The sequence below is a fragment of the Puma concolor genome, chromosome E4, assembly GCF_028749965.1.
Source record: "Puma concolor isolate L17-30 chromosome E4, mPumCon1.1.hap2, whole genome shotgun sequence".
In the NCBI taxonomy this organism is placed as follows: Eukaryota; Metazoa; Chordata; class Mammalia; order Carnivora; family Felidae; genus Puma; species Puma concolor.
The window spans coordinates 56,630,548-56,651,338 of record NC_141683.1 but is presented as its reverse complement, the minus strand read 5'-3'; the positions used below and the strand labels follow the sequence as shown (position 1 = coordinate 56,651,338).

Sequence of the window (20,791 nt, the reverse complement as noted above, 5' to 3'; positions counted from 1 at the left end):
CTTTATTGTCGTTTCAGCATCTTCACCAGGAGTAGAATCCATCTCAAGAAACACTTTCTTTACTCATCCCTAAGAAGCAACTCCTCATCCATTTAAGTTTGATGCGGAGATTGCAGCAATTTAGTTCCATCTTCGGGCTCCACTTCTCATTCAGTTCTCTTGCTGTTTCCACCACATCTGCAGTTACTTCCCCCACTCAAGTCTTCAGCCCCTCCAGGTCATCCACAGGGGTTGGAATCAACTTCTTCCAAACTCCTTTTAGTGTTGATATTATGTGTGACCTCATGTATCTAGTCTCCAATTTTTAGCCACAGCTGCATCTTGTGCCTAGGCTGTTGCAGTCTATGATGTTTCCACCTTGTACCTTTGGCTCTCCACAATCCATTCTCCACATTGTAGCCAGGATATTTTTAAAACCGAAGACACGTCTCTGTTCAGAATCAAATGGTTTCACATTACTTTAAAGATAACATTTAAAATTCTAATAGACTTTCTCATGCAAACTTCTCTTTCCCTTTCAACTCTCTTTGTTACTAGTTTCTACTTATTCAGCTTTTATGTTTTCAAACATGATAAGCATGTCAGGACTTTAGGGCCTTTGTATTTGCTTTTTCTTCATCCTTGAAGCAGGCTCCTTCCCCATTAGATCCAAATCAGAAGCGTTTCCCTCAGGGAGGCCTTTGGCGATCAACTAGTAGTTCCACTGTGTCTTACTTTCTCATATTATCCTGTGTGGTTTCATTCGTAGCATTTGTTATTGTCTGAAATGATCATATTTATCTATCCTTTCAGTCACCACAAAGACCCCTGAGAGCAGATTCTAATGTGCTGTCAAATAATTCTTTAACCCAGGGTTGCGAAGACTTTCTCCCTTGTTTTAAGATTTTACATTTTGTCTATGCCCCCTTTTTTAAAAATTGGGATACAATTAACATATCACGTTGTAGAAGTTTGAGGTGTGTGTGTTGACTTGATTTCATGCATTTCTGTACTGCCAGATGATTATTACTGTAACATTAGTTGATGTTCTTTTCATCACATAGTTATTTTTTTGTGTAGAGAGAACATTTAAATTCTTCTCTCTTACCAACTTTGGTGTATATAATGTATCATTTTGACTGTAACCATAATGCTGTGCATTAGATCTCCAGAATGCTCATGTCTTCTAACTTCAGTTTGTACTCTTTGCTATGGTCCATTTTGAGTTGTTTGTATATGGTAGGAGGTATGGATTAGAATTCATTTTTTGTATATTATGTATACCTAATTGCTCTACCACCACTCGTTGAGAAGATTGTACTTTATCCACTGCATTTTCTTCACATTTGTAAAAAATCAGATGCCTGTGTATATTTATATTTCTGCACTCTGTACTGTTTCATTGATCAGTCTTTTTTAGGCCAATACCACACTGTGTTCATGGCTGTTTGATAAGTACTGAAATCAGGTGACCAATGTCTTGGTCTTCCAACTTTCTTTTTAAAGCTCTTTTGATTATTCTAGGTCCTGTTTATATTTCTTTATAAGTTTTAGAACCAGCTTGACAAATTCTACCACTCTCTCCCCCTGAAATTCCTTCTTTGATTTTGTTTGGGATTTCTTTGAATCTGTAGATCAATTTGGCAAGGAATCGCATCTTATATATTGGGTCTTCTGATCCATGCACAGGGCATAGCATCATGTATCTAGGTCTTCTTCGATGATTTGTAGTTTTATCTTTTTAAAAAAAGATTTTTTTTTAATGTTGATTTTTTTTTTTGAGAGAGACAGAGACAGAGTGCGAGGAGGGAGGGGGGCAGAGAGAGAGGTAGAGAAAGAATCCCAACCGGGCTACGCACTGTCAACACAGAGGACTTGATCACAGGAACCCGAACCTGTGAGACAACCAGGGGGCCCTACAACAGATTTTTATATATTGATCTTGTGTCTTATGTGCAACCTTGGTAGACTCTTTTTTAGTTCTAATAGCTTTTTCTAGAACCTGTTAGGTTTTCTGCAAATATGATCAGTTCAGCAAAATCAAGAGTTTTATTTCATCCCTCCCATTCTGAATTCCTTTTGTTTCTTTTTCTTCTTATTGCACTAGCTAGAACTTCTAGTACAGTGTTGGACAGAAGGAGAGAATTGATATCTTTGCCTTATTCCTGATCTTTGGGAGGACAGGAGTAAGCATTCAGTCTTTTACCATTAAGTATGATGTTGCTATAGGTTTTTGGACTTTACTAATAGACTTTATTTTTTTGTTGGTTTTCATACATGCCCTTTATCAAGATGAGCCCTAGTTTACTTAGAATTGTTATCAGGGATAGGTATTGGCTTTGTCATGTGCCTTTTGATATTGAGATAATCGTGTGCTTATCTATGGTGAAATGCATTGATTTTTGATTGTTAAACCAACCTTGCATTCCTGGGATAAAGATACTTAAATAATAAAAAAATCTCATATATTATTCCTTTAGTTCTCTTTCTGGTGTGGTTCATTCTTTTCTGTAGATCTAGATTCTGATCTGTTGCCATTTTTTTTCCTAGTTGAAGAACTTTAATATTTAATATTTCTTGTGTAGGTCCTGCTAGTGATGAATTCTTTCAGGTTTCTTGTGTCTGAGAAAGCCCCTAACCCCTTTTTTGTTCTTCAGTTTTGAAAGATATTTTTATTGAGTAGAGAATTCTTTTTTTTTTTTTAATTTTTTTTTTTTCAACGTTTATTTATTTTGGGGACAGAGAGAGACAGAGCATGAGCGGGGGAGGGGCAGAGAGAGAGGGAGACACAGAATCGGAAACAGGCTCCAGGCTCCGAGCCATCAGCCCAGAGCCTGATGCGGGGCTCGAACTCACAGACCACGAGATCGTGACCTGGCTGAAGTCGGACGCTTATCCGACTGCGCCACCCAGGCGCCCCTTGAGTAGAGAATTCTAAGTTCATCAGGGTCTTTTTCTTTCAATACTTTTAGGCATGAGGCTGCAACATTTCTCACTTGCATCATTTCCAACAAGAGTTGTTTTTTTAAGTATCCTTAACAAAATTTTTTTAATGTTTACTTATTTTTGAGAGAGGGAGATCGCCAACAGGGGAGGTGCAGAGAGAGGGAGACAGAGGATCTGAGGTGGACTCTGCACTGACAGCACAAAGCCCAGTGTGACGCTCGAACTCGCATACTGTGAGATCATAACCTAAGCTGACCCAGGTGCCCCTGCTGTTGTTATTTTTATGTTTGTTTCTCTTGTTGCTTTAAAAAAATTTTTTTTTTATTTTTTACATTTATTTATTTTTGAGAGACGGAGACAGAGACAAGTGGGGGGAGGAGGGGCAGAGAGAGAAGAAGACCCGGAATCTGAAACAGGCTCCAGGCTCTGAGCTGTCAGGACAGAGCCTGATGCAGGGCTCGAACCTGTGAGATCATGACGACACTCAAAAAACTGACCAAGCCACCCAGGTGCCCCTCTTTTGTTGCTTTTAAAATTTTCTCCTTAGGGGGCGCCTGGGTGGCTCAGTCAGTTAAGTGTCTGACTCTTGATTTCTGGTCAGGTCATAATCGTGGGTTTGATCCCTGTGTCAGGCTTTGTGCTGACAGCTCAGAACCTGGAGCCTGCTTCGGATTCCTGTCTCTTCTCTCTTTCTTTCTCTCTCTCTCTCTCTCTCTCTCTCTCTCTCTCTCTCTCCCTCCCTCCCTCCCCTTCCCCACCTGTGCTCTCTCTCTCTCTCTCTCTCAAAAATAAAATTTGGGAAAAAAAGATTTTCTCTTTATTGTTACAGATTTTTTTAAAAGACTTTTTTATTTTTAAGTAATCTCTACACCCAACATGGGGCTCAAACTCACAACCCTAAAACCAAGAGTTGTATATTTTATTGCCTGAGCCAGCCAGGCTCCCTTCTTTATTTTTAGTTTTGAACAATTTGATTATGATGTGCTTTTGGTGTGATTTTCCTCATATTTTTTATGCTTGGATTTGTTGAGTCCTTTGGACCTGGGTTTGTAGTTTTCATCAAATTTGTAACATTTGGTCATTATTTTTTCTGTCTCTCACCCTACTTAAGTGACTGCTATTACACAAAGATTAGGCTGCTTGAAGTCTCAAGGCATACTGATACTTTTTTTTAAGTTCTTTTTTTCGCATTGTCTTTTCATCTACTGATGACTTCAAGTTCACTATTTTTTTTTTTTTATCAAAATGCCTAAAATGCTGCTAGTCCCATCCAGTGTGTTTTTCATTTCTATAAATTTTGATTTTTAAATATCTTTCATGTCTCTATTTGTAGTCAGCCTTCTTGTTGAATATATAGAATGCAGTTATACTTTTAAAAAACTGGTTTAACAATGGTTTATGGCCACTGGGTCACCTGGGTTGGTTTCAATTGATTGATTCTTTAATGTGGTTCATCTTTTCGTGTCTGTTTGTGTAATTTTTATTTGCATGCAACAGTGTAGATTTTACTCTCTTGGGTGTTGGATTTTCCTTCTTTTTTATATATATTCTTTAAATTTCTTTCAGACTTGGTTACTGGGGAACAACAGTTTGATCCTTTTGAGTGTTGCTTTAAGATTTCCAGATCAGTGTTTACTTTTACTTTGGCTACTTTTTTTTTTTTAACCACTGCTGAGATGAGGTGTTTGTTAATACTCTATCCAATACCCAGTGATTTAAGAGTTTCGTTGTTGTTGTTTTTTAAGTCTGGCTGGTGAGAACAGACACTATTCCCCGCCCTTTGTGAATAGCATGTACTGTTCCTCTGATTAAAATGGTTCTTTCCTGGGGCAGCTGGGTGGCTCAATGGGTTAAGCTTCTGACAGGCTCAGGTCATGATCTTGTGGTTCCTGAGTTTGGGCTCTCTGCTGTCAGTGCAGAGCCAGCTTGGACCCTCTTGTCTCCCTCTCTCTCTCTCTGCCCCTTCCCCATGTGTTCTCTCTCTTTCAAAAATAAATAAATATTTAAAAAAAAAAAAAAAAAAAAGAAGGTTCTTTCCTGGCTTTGGTAGCTTCCTAACACACATCTGCACACTGGTACTGTGCTGAATATTCAAGGGGGATCCTCTTCAGGTCTGTAGCATTTTCTCTGTATAACTCTCTTTCAAATATTCTGTCCTAGCACCCTGAGCTTAGCTTCATAGTTTTCCGCTCAGGCAGTCTGCCAGCTTCCACTTGAGTGCCATGACCTGCTCTCTAGGCACTAAATTCAGGAAACCATAGGTCTCAATTCACTTTTTTCTGTCTTTTGGGGATCACTGTACTTTCTTGCCTGATGTGCAGTATCTTAGGCTCTGGTGTTACTTACATATAAAAATTATACATATGCACATGTGTGTATACAGATACACATCTGTATATACTGGATGGTATATATAAAAATGTGTTTTGTCCAGTTTTTGAGTTGAATTGTTTCAGTAGGGGAATGTAAATCTGATCCCTGTTACTTCGTTTTAGCTGAAAGTGTACACCTGTCAGGCCTGATTATTACTTTCTTAGAAAATTCTTGTGTAGCTATGATTCTTTGATTTATTTTAGGCACCCAAACAGGAATTCCACTTAAAAAATATTTTTTAAGTACATTATACAAAGTGAAGATAAATCTTGATCATGCTTAGGCTAGATTGGTTGGATTCTTTTGATACTTTGTCCTAAAAGTAATCTTAAATTTTGAACAAGTCACTGGCTTTTCTTTCAGATATATGTTAGCTAATATTCAGTCTACTTGGGGCTTTTTCAGGGTATATCTTCTCAAGTCTTTCAGAAGGAACACCCCAAAAAGCAAGTAGGCTAAATTAAACTTTGGCCTTAAACTAAAAGTTCTCATACCAAGTGGCAAACCACTGTAGTGGAATCGACCTTTCTGATTTATACAGTTTTATTGCTTATGGCTCCAATTCTTTGGTTTTTAAAAAAAAATTTTTAACGTTTATTCATTTTTGAGAGACAGAGTATGAGTGGGGGAAGGTGCAGAGAGAGGGAGACACAGAATGTGAAGCAGGCTCCAGGCTCTGAGCTGTCAGCACAGAGCCTGACATGGGGCTCAAATTCACAAGCTGTGAGATGCTTAACCGACAGCTTACTAGGCACCCCGTCCAATTCTTTGGTTTTAAAAATGCATATTGTGGAGTGCTTGGGTGGCTTGGTTGAGTGTCCAACTCTTAATTTTGGCTCAGATCGTGATTTCATGGTTCGTGGGATCCAGCCCTTTGTCGGGCCCTGTGCTGACAGTATGGAGACTGCTTAGGATTCTCTCTCTGCTCCCATCCCCCCGCCCATCCCCTCTTTTTCTCTCACAAAATAAATAAATAAAAACTTGAAAAAACCCTTGTTAAGCTGCATATTCTTTTATACCAGTTAGGTACATTAAGTGATAGTTTGTCCTTTTGATGGAATTATCATTCAATTCATTTATATACCATCTTGTGTATTTGATGTATATTTTTTTCTGGTGTAGTGGGTACTGTAAAACATAAAAACAAGAGCAGGTCTTAAGCATATGAAAGCACATGTTTATTCTGTATTCTTGTGGCCTAATAAGTTGATTCTTTGTCCGTATTTCTCACTGCAGAGTACACCCAGTGTGTATTTTAATAACCTCTTTTGAGAAAAGAGTATGTACTGAAGGGCATATTTTATTTCACTTCTTTCTTTTTTTTTTTTTTTTTTAATTTTTTTTTTTCAACGTTTATTTATTTTTGGGACAGAGAGAGACAGAGCATGAACGGGGGAGGGGCAGAGAGAGAGGGAGACACAGAATCGGAAACAGGCTGCAGGCTCTGAGCCATCAGCCCAGAGCCTGACGCGGGGCTCGAACTCACGGACCGCGAGATCGTGACCTGGCTGAAGTCGGACGCTTAACCGACTGCGCCACCCAGGCGCCCTCACTTCTTTCTTTTTAAGAAATAGGAAGAAAGATACATCCCCTTTACTGCAGTGATTTTGAAGACTGCTTGCATATTAGAATCAGCTGAGGAATTTTTTCAAACAGAGGATTGATGCCCAGGCCCCACCTTGAAACCACAGATACTGACATATTTTAAGTCCCAGGTGATTCCAGTGTGCAGCAAGGGTTAAGAACCATGGCTTAGAATATATCTGCTTTTAATAAATCAGCAAATCCTAAACTTGTGTGTGTCTCAGCATCGCCTGAGGACTGGGTAAAACTGAATGCTGGGCCCCATCCTCAGGGTTGGATTTGGCAGGTCTGGGTTGGGGCCTGAGAATTTGCATTTCTGGTAAGTTGTACATGGTGGTTGAGAACCCCGGTGCCAGTAGTTGGAGACAGGGACGCTGTTGAGAAAGATGGATGTAGATGCAGGTGGGCTTGTAGGTTTGCCCCTGTGTTTGAGGAGTTTCTTAAAACGTTGTTTTGTCTATGATGTAGGCATGTGAGGGTCTCCACTAACAGAGTGTGGCAGGGAGTGGTTGAGAGGTTTAAGGTGTTAAACTGCCATTAAATGAGAGTGAAAGAACAAGTTGACTATTTCTCTTTTTTTTCCTTTTTAAATTTATTACTACTATTATTTATTTATTTATTTATTTATTTATTTATTTATTTATTTATTTTGAGAGAGAGAGAGAGAGGGAGAGAGAGAGCAAGCACAGGGGAGGGGCAAAGGAAGGGACACATTGAGCTGAAATCAAGAGTCAGACGCTCAACCCACTGAACCACCCAGTCGCCACTGACTTTTTTTCTTGATATATCAGTTACTTTTTCTTACCTGAAGAGAGATCTCTTTGAATCTTAATTTCATCATCTAGTAAATATGCACTGCCCCTTTTTTTGTTTTTGTCATTGTAGATGAATGTATGTTTTCCCTACATCTTTGTTCATGGTATATTGGTGAAAATATGTCAACACGATAGGGCCTGGGAGTACAGCTCTTTACACCATCATCATCATTAGCGCCTTAGGAATGGAATGAATTGTATGCATTCTTACATATATGGTAGCAGATAGCAAGCTATTTATATATCATATAGTTCTTTTGGTTGCCGGTGAGTCCTTTTCACAATTTATATCAAGGAGAGCTTGTTTGCTAAGTGTATACCTGGAGAGCTAACTGGTTATCTACAGTTACATGGGGAGGAGGTGGCATGATATAATGGACTGACCCAGAAGCCTTGATTTCAAATCCAATCCCATTTACCTGTGAACATCAGTTTCTTCATCTGTAAAATCAGGATACTAACTATAGTATAGTTAGTTGTTAGCCTGAAATGAGATAATGTGAAAATTTTTGGTAAATTCTATAGAACTATACATATATTGAACGTGGTGGTTGATATACCTGTAACACCACACCTCTGCATGTGATGCTGATTCTACAGTTGACATGTAAAACCAGTAGGCAAAATGATCTTTATGATGTTAGAGTCTGCATAGGCATTCCTTGATTTGGAATACTTTTTGCATGATGTATGTATCTATTCTCTGTGCTTCAGTTCTCAGTGCTTTTAGCTATTGATGGGTGTAGGGTTTGGGGGTAGAATTGGCCATCGTATGCCCTACTTCCACCCTAACCACTTACAGACATATTTAAATATAAAACAAAACCATAAGGTTGATATGTGTGAATTCCATGAAATGGAAGGAAAATAGTATAAACTAATTTGTGTATTTTTCGTGTTTATTAATAGACTGGTTTTTAGTTAAGGCACACACAAGATTAGGATATATTAGCCCCAAAGATGAAATTCTTTTTGTTTGTATATTAGTGTTCATAAAAATACTATTTTCTTCTAATAACTTCTTTTATATAGAGAGACTTGTTTTGACAAGTTCACACCACTTCTTGAACATTAAATCCATAGCCATGAAATAGAATACTGTTTTTATGTACCTTAGGTTTATGAGGAAATGTTTGCAGAGAAAATAGAATGTTTCTTTTATTCTGAATTGTTAAATTACTGTAGTTTTTTAAGACACATACTGCCTGAAAACAGAGGCATGCAATTTAGAGGAATGATGGTAATCCTTGTATCATATTTACATTCCATATGTATGAACTGATGCCTGTCGTCTCAAGCCTATTAAATTGAATAGTTTTTATTAAATAGAAAGACAGTCTCTGTAGATTTACTGTAGTTGAACTATTCATTTCAGTATGGATTAAAATTTTTCTTTTTTTTTTTTTCTTTTTTTTTTTTAAGTAGGCTCCATACCCAACATGGGGCTCGAACTCATGATCCTGAGATCGAGTAGCATGTGCTGTCAACTGAGCTAGCCGGGAGCCTCTGGATTAAAACTCTTATTCTGATACAGTTAAGTGGTTATAAACCACTAATGTGTTAACTGAAGGCAGGACAGTTTACTTTGATTGATACGGTTGTGTGTTCTTGGAATTTGACAGTATTGAAGGAGTGTATGAAATTATTATTATTAAGTTTATTTTGAGAGAGCATGAGCACGCAGGAGGGGGAGAGAGAATCCCAAGCAGGCTACTTACTATCAGTGCAGAGCCCAGTGCAGGGCTTGATCTCATGAATCGTGAGATCGTGACCTGGGCCGAAACCAAGCTGGGTGCCTAACCAACTGAGCCAACTGAGCTGGGTGCCTAACCAATTGAGCCAACCAGGTGTCCTGAAATTATTGTTGATATGAGTTATTGAAGATTGATTTCATTTCTTAGTGTTTTTATTTTTCAGAATTTCTGGGAACATTTGAATTTACTGAGAGTTTCTTAAAGTAAGCTAGCTAATAAATTCTAAAATTTTCCTCATTTTTCATTTTTATGTGTGTCTTAAAGGTTTGAAGGGGTGTGGCAGGAGGTTTTGGACTCGATGAGTTTCCACCGAAATGTCGGAGAAGTCAGGCCAGAGCACAAAAGCAAAGGATGGGAAAAAGTATGCAACACTCAGTTTATTTAATACTTACAAGGGTAAATCTTTAGAAACTCAGAAAACCACAGGTGAGTAAAAACAAGTGGCATATTTTTATGATTTTCATGGTTTTGTTTTATTACCGTGATTGGTATTCTGGAGCTATTCCTGTTAGAAGCTAGGACAAACCCATGTTTATGCAGCCCTCTGTACATTAGACTTTGTGTATGTATTCATTTTTCAGGGGAAAAATTAAATAATCTTACAGCTGAACATTTATAAGTGTTTTAAAATATGTTTTTTATTTTCTTGTTTGTTGTCAGCAGACAGTAAGTAGAACTGTGTGGTTCCAAAGGGGAATCTCGTTCAACGAGATTGGTAGGCATAGAATTAGTGGGTATTTACCACCACTTTTAGTTACGGAATAAAGACAGTCCTGGGGTGTTTTGTTTGTTTCTTGATAACTTGAACCCAGTGTTTACAGTGAAAGGTGAAAACTGGACGTTTCGTATGTATGATACGTTAGCAGTATTCATTATGAATGAGAAGTTAGCATATTCTAAATATGTACTAAATTTGGGGTTTAAAATAGATTCCCTGAAAAGATTACAAAACCTGTTTTCACCCATGTTTTTCCTTTTCATAGTAAATAGGGTTGTTAAACTGTTTAAATCATCTTTTCAGTAACTCGATAGTTTAATATTTCTACCGTGGGTTATGTTGCTGGCATGTGGCTTAGTTTTAAAATTCTTAGAGAAAGACAGATATCACATGATTTCACTCATATGTGGAATTTGAGGAACTTAACAGATGATCATAGAGGAAGGGAACGAAAAATAAGATGTAAACAGAGAGAGGCAAACCATAGGAGACTCATTTTTAAAGGTTTTGTTTTGTTTTTGAAGTTTATTTATTTTGAGAGAGAGAGAGAGCACCAGTGGGAGAGGAGCAGGAGGAGGGTGGGGCGGGGGGCGGCGGGTGCAGAGGATTCAAAGCAGGCTCTGGGCTGAGAGCAGATAGTCCGATACAGGGCTAGAACTCAAAACCCGCGAGATCATGACCTGAGCTGAAGGCAGATACTATGTTTAACCAACTGAGCCACCCAGGCACCTCCAAACTATACAGTTTGGAGATGTATAGTACAGAGAACAAACTCAGAGATTGATGAGAGTGGGGAAAATGGGTGATGGGCATTAAGGAAGGCACTTTTGGGATGAACACTGGGTGTCATATGTAAGTGACGAATCACTGGATTCTACTCCTGAAGCCAAGAGTACATGGTATGTTAACTAACTTGAGAATGAATGAATGAAGTTCATATTTTAAAATATTAGGAAATAATAGTTCAAGATTTCATTAATTCCTGTTGTCTTTCTGTATAGTTTTAAGAATAAATTGAGCGATAAAATAGATGTTCTAAGAAAGTTGATGTTATTGATCTTTAGTTGCAGCTCGACATGGATTACAGAGTCTCGGAAAAGTTGGTATTTCACGGCGTATGCCTCCACCTGCTAACCTCCCAAGTCTCAAAGCAGAAAACAAAGGCAATGACCCTAATGTGAACATTGTACCTAAAGATGGCACAGGATGGGCATCAAAACAAGAACAGCATGAAGAAGAAAAGTGAGTCAAAGTCAAAGAATGAAACTATTCCCCTTTCTTTAGAGAACTTGTCTTGTCTTGTCTTGTCTTGTCTTGTCTTCTAAGATTTTATTTCTAAGTGATCTCCACACCCAGCGTGGGTCTCAGACCCACAGCCCTGAGATCAAGAGTCGAATACTCCACCGACTCCAGCCAGCCAGGTGCCGTGGAGAGAGCTTCTATTTGCGTTCGTTCTGCGTGCTAGACGTAATGCTACATGTATTAGATACCTCATGCCATCTAAAATCTTTTACATAGCCAACTTTTGATAAATTTGTTTTTTAAAGAAAGTTTTATTCATTTTTTTTTCTTTTTTTTTTTTTTTTTCAACGTTTATTTATCTTTGGGACAGAGAGAGACAGAGCACGAACGGGGGAGGGGCAGAGAGAGAGGGAGACACAGAATCGGAAACAGGCTCCAGGCTCTGAGCCATCCGCCCAGAGCCTGACGCGGGGCTCAAACTCACGGACCGCGAGATCGTGACCTGGCTGAAGTCGGACGCTGAACCGACTGCGCCACCCAGGTGCCCCATCATTTTTTAAAGTTTATTTATTTTGAGAGAGAGAGAGAGCATGTGTACACAGGTGAGGAAGGGGCAGAGAAAGGGGAGAGAGGGAATTCCCAGCGGTCTCCAAGCTGTCAGCCCAGAGCCCGATGCAGGGCTCTGTCACTGTGAGATCATGACCTGAGCCAAGATCAAGAGTTGGATGCTTAACTGACTCAACCACCCAGGCTCCCATGATGAATTTGTTTTTGTGAGAATATTTAGGGGCAGTGTTTCCATGTGTCAGTGTAGAACAACAGATGACAAAATTGCTAATTTCAACTCTTCTTGCATACCATGTCAGGCGCCCTCAAACCCCCACCATATCTGGCATTCTCCGAATACAATTAGGAGTTGATTCTGTTAAATAATTTCCATGATACTAAGAATTCCTGTCTGCCTGGTTCACTGAAACTATACCTGATGCACATTTTTAAGTGCTCAAGTAATGTTGTTTGAACGAATAAAGAATTAGCAAAAAGGCTATGATAGAATTAATAATGACCTTATTCAATGCATGTTTAGCATTCTGTGTTTCAGGGATTATGCAGGGCTCTTAAGTTTATTGAATGACCAAGTGAAGTAGTGGTAATTTGGAAAAATAATACAAGCAATTGGGTACTTGGTGCTTTTTTTCTGTATCTGTTATCAAATTTTTGTATTCCTATTTGGGGAACTTTATATAGTAAATTTGACTTTACTTGATAAAGCTTGTCAAAGACATTGTTCTCTGTTTCTTAGTTGTAGAATTATTTTGTAGTAGCAAGTTAGTTACGGGTCTCAGTATACCAGAAATATATTGTATCTGTTAAGTTTCTTAACTACTATCTTTTTTATTTTCAAGCATTAACTCATTATAATTATTGAATAAAACTGTAGATTGTTTAAAGATACCTTTTACTCAAGAGGATGTACCAGGCAGGTTGCTGTTACCGGAGGATGTACCAGGCAGGTTGCTGTTACCGCTTCCGGTAACATTAATAAGTTACAGTGGTGAACCTGTTGACTGCCAGATGGAGAGTTTGCTTAGACTTAGCACTGGTCCAGTCCACCAGTCCAGACAGTATGTATGCTATAATGTTATTTCTAATTATATATAAATGTAGACTTTTTCAAAACAGACTTTTGGTAGCTATGCTCAATAATGAGTGTTTCCTTTTTTTTTTTTTTTTTTTGCAAAATTAAAAACAAGCTGTCTTCTTGGGTTATTAAAAGATAGAAATGAGGGGCGCCTGGGTGGCGCAGTCGGTTAAGCATCCGACTTCAGCCAGGTCACGATCTCGCGGTCCGTGAGTTCGAGCCCCGCGTCAGGCTCTGGGCTGATGGCTCAGAGCCTGGAGCCTGTTTCCGATTCTGTGTCTCCCTCTCTCTCTGCCCCTCCCCCGTTCATGCTCTGTCTCTCTCTGTCCCAAAAATAAATAAACGTTGAAAAAAAAAAAAAAAGATAGAAATGAAAGGGGATGAAAATAGCTATACTTTATTTAAAAGAATGCTGCAGAGGAAAAGCATTTGTGGGAAATGCACCTATGAGTAAATATGTAGCCAAAACCATCTATACACAGATTTACTATAAATACAGTATTTATTTTATTTGAACATACAATATCTGAAATAATGGATTCATGTTTTTTTTTAAGAACACCAGAAGTTCCACCAGCGCAGCCAAAACCTGGGGTTGCAGCTCCCCCAGAAGTAGCACCTGCTCCCAAATCTTGGGCCAGTAACAAGCAAGGTGGGCAAGGAGATGGTAAGTGGACATTAGCTGAGGAAACTGGCTAGGTTTGATGGTTACTGAACAGCCATGCAGGAGATAAGGGGTGGATTATTATGTTTTGGCAGGGGTGGAGAACATTGTTGAAGGATATACTCTGGCCCTAAAAAGGGTCTTTTTTTCAGCTCTTGGGGTAGTTAAGTTTCAGTGCCAAAACCCATGTATGAGCCAATGATAGGAATTTAAAAGGGAGTCTTTAAAATCCCCTCTGTCCCACATTGTTTTATCTTTACCCTAGTACCTTTAGCTCTTTAAGGCATAAAAGGACCCAGACACTGTGTAGATTGCTATAAACCATATTCATCACCACGTGTGCCCCATTACCTCTTCTGTTTCAAACATGCTGCTCCCGATTCCATGGTAGAGAAGAGCTAGACAGTTTCCATAAAGCACAGTAACAGTAATACTCCCCCCACTTAGGAATGATGGACTCCCCAGAAAAATTTAAATTTTCCACTTGCAAACCAGGAAACATCTATAAAGCATTGTATGGGAACCTATCCAGGCCCTTAAACTAATACAATCAGATCTTTTAATTTATAGAAGTGTATAAATAGGCAAGCAGGCAGGTAGATAGATGGATGGATGGGTGAATGGGTGACTAGGAAGGTTGCAACCAGTATCTCAGTTGTAAATTCAGTGAAGGCATTTTAGCCTCACAGTGAATAGTTGCAGTGTTTGTTTATATATTCTATTTCAGTAATATTATTTGAACTGATTCTTAGAGTTACTAGTAAAGGAATTTGACTTTTTGAAAATGTGAGGAGTCATAATGAAAGAGAAACAGGAGTGACATTGTGCTTACTCGCCTCGTCGTCTTTAATGACTTCTGAACAGTGTCTGGCAGAATCTTTTCTTAAATTTTTATCTCCTCATGGCTGTTCATTAACTTTCCAAGGGATTCTAATTCTAAATAAATTTTAACGTTTTATGGATATAAACAGTCATCATTGAAAAGTGGAATAATTTATCAGAGAAAAGCAGAGAACTCTACCCTGGGAGGGTGTTTCCATTATCTTGAGTATAAGTGTTACACTTAATGTTTTAAAAAAATCTGTAGGAATCCAGGTGAATAGTCATTTTCAGCAAGAATTTCCCAGCCTACAGGCAGCTGGAGATCAAGAAAAAAAAGAAAAAGAAATGAATGATGACAACTATGGACCTGGACCCAGTTTACGTCCACCAAGTAAGAATACTTTCTATTTAATAAAAATGGTGAATGAGATTATATTTGTGTTTTATTTAATGATCTAATTTCCTGCCCAATATTATTGTTATATGTGACTTGCCTGTTTTGAAAGACAGACAGTAACTGCTATCATTCCGGTGTGGTTTTCACATACATAGCATTCGTAGAACTCAAGACCTCAAGTTTGGGGGTGGGTTGGGGGTGGGGGTGGGGAGAGAACTTAAGTTTGGAGATGTACATCTTGGGCCTCACACCCAACCCACTAAATCAAAAATCTGCATTTTAACAAGATGCCTGGATGAGTTCTTTGCACATTAATAATGGTCATTTTTACAGTAGTAAAAATTTTGGACCAACCTTCCTAATATGCAAATATTTATTTATAAATTATATCCATTTATTTACTACTCTATTAACATTCAAGGATCCCTTGTTTTCTGAACTCAAAGCAGAGAACCAAATAAATTTGGATAGTGAGAAATAGTTGTGTACATTATAAAGCAAAAACTAAAAATAGAAATATAAAATCCTTGAGATTTTTAAATGAATTGTATTAGTTTCCGATTGTCATTACCAAATATATCAAAGAATTCTGTATACATGGGGAGGTTTTTCTTTTCACTGATGGTTACAAATCTATATTTCTGATAACCTGATATATTTCATATTTCTTATGGTTCATTTCTTGTGTGGTTGGGTAAATCATCTTATTTTTAATTGCTGTTATGTAATTGATGCATTTCTATTAGAAATAGATGTGTTAGCTTTAGTGTTTTCTTGTTCAGTTGATTTTCACCAGTTATCTGTTGCTGAATAATAAATCTGGCAGCTTGAAACAAGAAACTGAACTGGACTTAACTTCACACAGTATCTGAGGGTCAGGAATCTGGGAGCTGCTTAGCCAGGAGTTCTAGCTAAGGACCTCTGTCAAGAAGATTGCAGTGAAGCTATCATCTGATGCTGACTTGACATGGCTATTGTCCCAAGCTCACTCACGATGCCTCTTTTGTATGTGGGCTGCTTAGAGTGTTGCTTCCCCGGATGAAGACAGATGTGACTATTCCCACTCAGGATGGAAGCCCAGTTTTTAATAACTTAATCTCATAAGAGACACATCATCACTTTTGCTTTATTCTGTAGGTGACACAGACCAGTCCTGGTACACTGTCAGGGAGGACTGCACAGGGTGTGAATACCAGGAGATAGAAATGCATTTTGGGCATCTTGGAGGCTACCTACCAAACACTGTAGTCACTGAGTTTGTTCCTTGGGCACATGTAACTAGCCATAGTAGACTAAAAACAAATTTGAGCATTACTGTAAGTATAGAACTCCCCTTCCCTCAGGGCACCTCAGATCCAACAGTGATTTTAATCTCTATCTCACATATCTGTAAAGCTTAATAGAGAAGCTCTAATATCTTCTTCCCCATCCCCAGTATTTGCTTTTGATGGCACCTTCTGAGGTACATCTGCTCTGCTTTGCCAGCCACTGTTTTTGAATACTAAACACCTTGAAAGCATTAGGGCCTAGATTAGATTTTCACTGCTCTTTTAGTGTGTCTTGTTACTTTATTAAATTTAGAAGTGTGCCTATTTTGATTTCACCGTGTTCCATTTTCAGGTTTTTTTCTTATTCCTTTTTTTTTTTCCTTTTAATTTCCGTGCTGAATTCCAAAGTGGTGTTTGTTTCTTTGTTCTAATTGAATTTATCTCTCTCCATACCAGATGTTGCTTGTTGGAGAGATGGTGGGAAGTCTGCCGGCTCACCTTTAACATCTGACCAAGATGAAAAGCCCTCTGGGCAGGATGAAAGCACAGCTGGAACATCAGAACAAAGTGACATCCTCAAAGTGGTGGAAAAGAGGATAGCTTGTGGCCCTCCACAGGCTAAACTGAACGGGCAGCAGCCTGCTCTGGCTTCCCAGTACAGGGCTATGATGCCTCCTTACGTAAGTATCATCGAAGAAGCAGGCCATTAAATTAGAGGCTTTTGATCTGGCTTCCAAGGAGAGAATTAAAATGGGGAAAAGTTTTGGTTTTTATTTGCATTAACATCTAACTAAAATTTAGCGTTTTCCTTGATTTATGAATGCAGGAAATAAATCACAGAGGTATCAGGAGTACCCTAGTTTTTCTCGTTAATAGGGATCATAGGTATTTTCATATCACATCATATTGTTTTGGATATAGCAAAATAATTATACTCAGCCACACTCAAAGGTCGTTAGTAGGGGCACCTGGATGGCTCAGTCGGTTAAGCCTCTGGCTTCAGCTCAGGTCATGATCTCATGGTTAGGGAGATCGAGCCCCGCATCCAGCTGTGCCTTGATGCTGTGGAGCCTGTTTGGGATTCTCTTTCTCTCCCTCTCTCTGCCCCTTTCCCTCTCCACTCAAAATAAATAAATAAACTTAAAAAAAAAGTAAGTTATTAGACCACATGGGTAGACTCACTGGTTATGTAATGAATCACATACATTACCATATCTCAGATTGGTTTTTTAAACATTGTAGTAACAACATTTTAGTATAATTGTTTTCTTTCATAGTACTCTGTGTTTTAGATAATACTTTTCAAACATTTCTATGAGAAGAAGTTCATAGGATTTATCAGACTGCCTACGGGGTTTGTCCATGGCACAAAAAAGTTAATATGTGCTTTGTTCTAAAGTTTTTATTGGTAAACATACTTTATATTTTTTAACTTTTTATTATAGAATATTTTGAACATATGCAAAAACAGAAATAATAGTACAGTGACCCTCCCCCTTATTCCATACCTCCTGTCCATCTTAAGTATTTATCAACTTGTGGTCTGTTTCACCTATTTCCCACCACCTCAGATTACTGAAGCAAATTCCAGATACTTCATTTCATCTATGTGTATTTTATGTTGGATTTTAAAACAGAAAGACCAGGAGGAAAATCCACAATGGCACTATCACACCTAAAAAGAAAGTTTCTAAAAACATTGAGTCAGTGTTCTAATTTCCCTGATTGTCTTATAATTACGATCTAGATAACATCTGTTCTTTGAAATTGGTTAATATTTTTCTTAGGAATCTTCCTATCTTTGGTTACTTCTTATCCTCCCTCTCTTAAGATTTTTTTTGGAGCTTATTTGTTACTATTTATTTGTTACCCTGTGGAGTTTTTATAGTCTGGATTCTACCGATTCTATTTTTGTAGTTTTATTTAATATATACTTCTGATCCATATATTCCTATAAATTAAAATTTAAATTTGGTGCCTTTACACATCTGTTTGTTCTCAGCTTCCTATGAAATGTTATGGCAGTTTACATGTGCCCAAGTAAATAAACTAACATTTTTCAGGGGACCATTAGTCTCAAAAAGAATAACAGTCTGGTTCTTACATTTATTATGTTATGCATATATATATATATATAATGTTTGTTTATTTTTGAGAGAGACAGCGCAAACAAGGGAGGGGCGGAGAGAGAGGGAGACACAAAATCTGAAACAGGCTCCAGGCTCTGAGCTGTCAGCATAGAGCCCGATGCAGGGCTTGAACTCACAAACTACGAGATCATGACCTGAGCTGAAGTCGGACACTTAACCAACTGAGCCACCTAGGCGCCCTATATTTATTTTTATTATGACTTAATTCCTAAGTATTCATGTGCTAAATATCCATATTTGTTCATATTTTCTGATTCTTTGTATTATGTAACCATTCTAGGAATGTCTAAATACAATTGCTTGTTAAATTAGTTTTTAATTTGCATGCATGATAAAAATGAGTCTCATATGCTAACCTGGCCTTGAAAAATTATTTACACCAGGCTACTTGTCTCCTGTAGTTTGTAAATTCTGCTTCCAGAGACCCCTGAATTTTCTGGCATGGGGGTAGAATGGGAGAAGGGAAAGTAACAGGGGAGAGCATGTGGCCTTTGTGCCCAGTTTCATCAACCATTTTGTTTGAATAATGTCTTCCACTAATTAACAAAAACAAAAAGCTTTTAAAGCCATAACTATAGGGGTGCCTGGGTGGCTCAGTTGTTTAAGTGTCCCAACTTCAAATCAGGTCATCATCTCGTAGTTCGTGAGTTCAAGCCCCACATCAGGCTCTGTGCTTACAGCTTGGAGCCTGGAGCCTGATTTGGGTTCTCTCTCTCTCTCTCTCTCTCTCTCTCTGCCCCTCCTTGCTTGTGTGTGCGCATGCTTGCTCCATCCCTCTCTCTCTCTCTCTCTCTCTCTCTCTCTCTCTCAAAAATAAACATTAAAAATAATTACTATATATTGAGAATTTAAAGATTGTTTATATAATTAATTTTGTGGCAAATTCCTAAATTTTAAACATTTAATACCACATGAAATTAATCTCTATGCCTAATTAGCAGAAGAGAGATCTAATAAAACTTTACCTATGAACATTTGCCTCCAGCAGTGTTTTCACTAACTTCAGTACAGGATGATGTAACTGAAAATTCTCCAGAGTATTCCCCAGACAAAAAGCTTTCCACTAGAGCTTCAGCTGCTGTGCTTAACTTAATTAACTTTGCTCTAACCCTACTTAGAAATTTCTTCTTTGGACAACATGATCATATAAACATAGCCTTTCTTCAAGTACAAAGTAATTTCTGCACCTAACTTTTTTTTTTTTTTTTAAGAAAAGCTAATATGTCTCAGAATATAGATTATATATTTTAAGGTAATACAGTCTGTTTGCCTGCCTTTCTCTTTATCTCTCTTTCTTCCTCTTTTCTTTCTTATAAATATTTTGACCTGGTTATAAACACCCCTTGACATCTTATCTTCCTTTTTATATCATAAGATAAATCCCTCATGATGTATCTTCATAATCTATCTTATAACTTTTCCTAAACTTAGCTTTCAAATCCAAGTTCCCATAGAGAGCATCATCTTTGGGCCTCAGTTTGTGATGACTATCTATATAATAACTTGAATCAAAATTCACCTATGTCCTACCCATAGAAAATCTTCCAAGTAGCTCCCTACCCACCTCCTCCCTCACTCTGTTGGGTTGTGGATGATATTTTTATCTTAACGGAGTTTCCCTTTACCAAGAAATCTGCCTTCAATAAATCTACTCCTCCATTGCAGTGAAGTCTCACATTGTTTCCTTTCAAAGATTTCAACTTGGTTAAGGCTTTGCAATTCTCTGGGGTGCATGCATGTTGTCTTTTTAGGTTTTTTGTGTCAGTATATAATTATTTATGTAATTTTGTTAATGGGATAACAGAAGCTCTTTGTAGGATATGTCCCTAGTTATTACCTTTATTTGTAAAGCCTTGGTGCAAGCAGTAGTCTTACAGATGGCTTATTGTTAAGGGTGAATGATGATTTATATACTAGCCGATAAAACTGATTTTTCACAGTATAGTTTATTTTAACCTTTCTTTCTATAAATTATAATCTCTGGTTTAGGTAGAGTGATCTTTATGTATATATACATATCGTTATGTACACACACATATATATAACTTGGTTAAAAAATTTATCAATTTTGTTTCCTTCATACAGATGTTTCAGCAGTATCCGAGGATGGCTTATCCTCCTCTTCATGGTCCCCTGAGGTTTCCGCCTTCTTTATCTGAAACGAACAAGTAAGGCTATTAAATGATTAAAGTTGCCAAGGCACATACGCTCATTGAGATTTTCTGTAGTTTGAGTGAGTTGTGATGATTGATTCATTATTTTGATCTCACAGTACAATTTCCAGGAACAAATAATTGACCTTTATAAGACAGAACACAAATGCTTTATTCTTCTAAAACGTTAATTGACATAAGATTCTGAAAACTGGAAATCATCACAAAGATGTGACACTTACATTTATCCCTTTTTCTTTCCATGATATTAATGACCTCCCATT

General features: G+C 37.9%; 1 protein-coding gene and 1 long non-coding RNA gene across 13 annotated transcripts in view; both read left to right on the top strand.

Annotated features, from left to right (window-relative positions):
* The window catches only part of PRRC2C (proline rich coiled-coil 2C), a 95,975-nt gene that overhangs the window by 15,469 nt on the left and 59,715 nt on the right, over positions 1-20,791 (top strand). For 8 of the 12 annotated variants that reach the window (XM_086693477.1, XM_086693484.1, XM_086693479.1 and 5 more), the window contains exons 2-7: positions 9,716-9,877; positions 11,234-11,411; positions 13,611-13,720; positions 14,805-14,930; positions 16,661-16,884; positions 20,440-20,522. In XM_086693477.1, the coding sequence (XP_086549603.1) occupies positions 9,766-9,877; positions 11,234-11,411; positions 13,611-13,720; positions 14,805-14,930; positions 16,661-16,884; positions 20,440-20,522 (833 nt within the window). In that variant the 5' untranslated portion in view covers positions 9,716-9,765. The remainder of the gene's footprint in view (positions 1-9,715; positions 9,878-11,233; positions 11,412-13,610; positions 13,721-14,804; positions 14,931-16,660; positions 16,885-20,439; positions 20,523-20,791) is intronic. The other 4 variants (XM_025926198.2, XM_086693481.1, XM_086693478.1 and 1 more) reach the window with 2 other exon arrangements.
* On the top strand, positions 11,464-13,192 carry LOC147572698 (uncharacterized). The gene is made up of 3 exons (XR_015245888.1): positions 11,464-11,760; positions 11,999-12,895; positions 12,926-13,192. It is a non-coding gene; the product is annotated as an uncharacterized LOC147572698 (long non-coding RNA).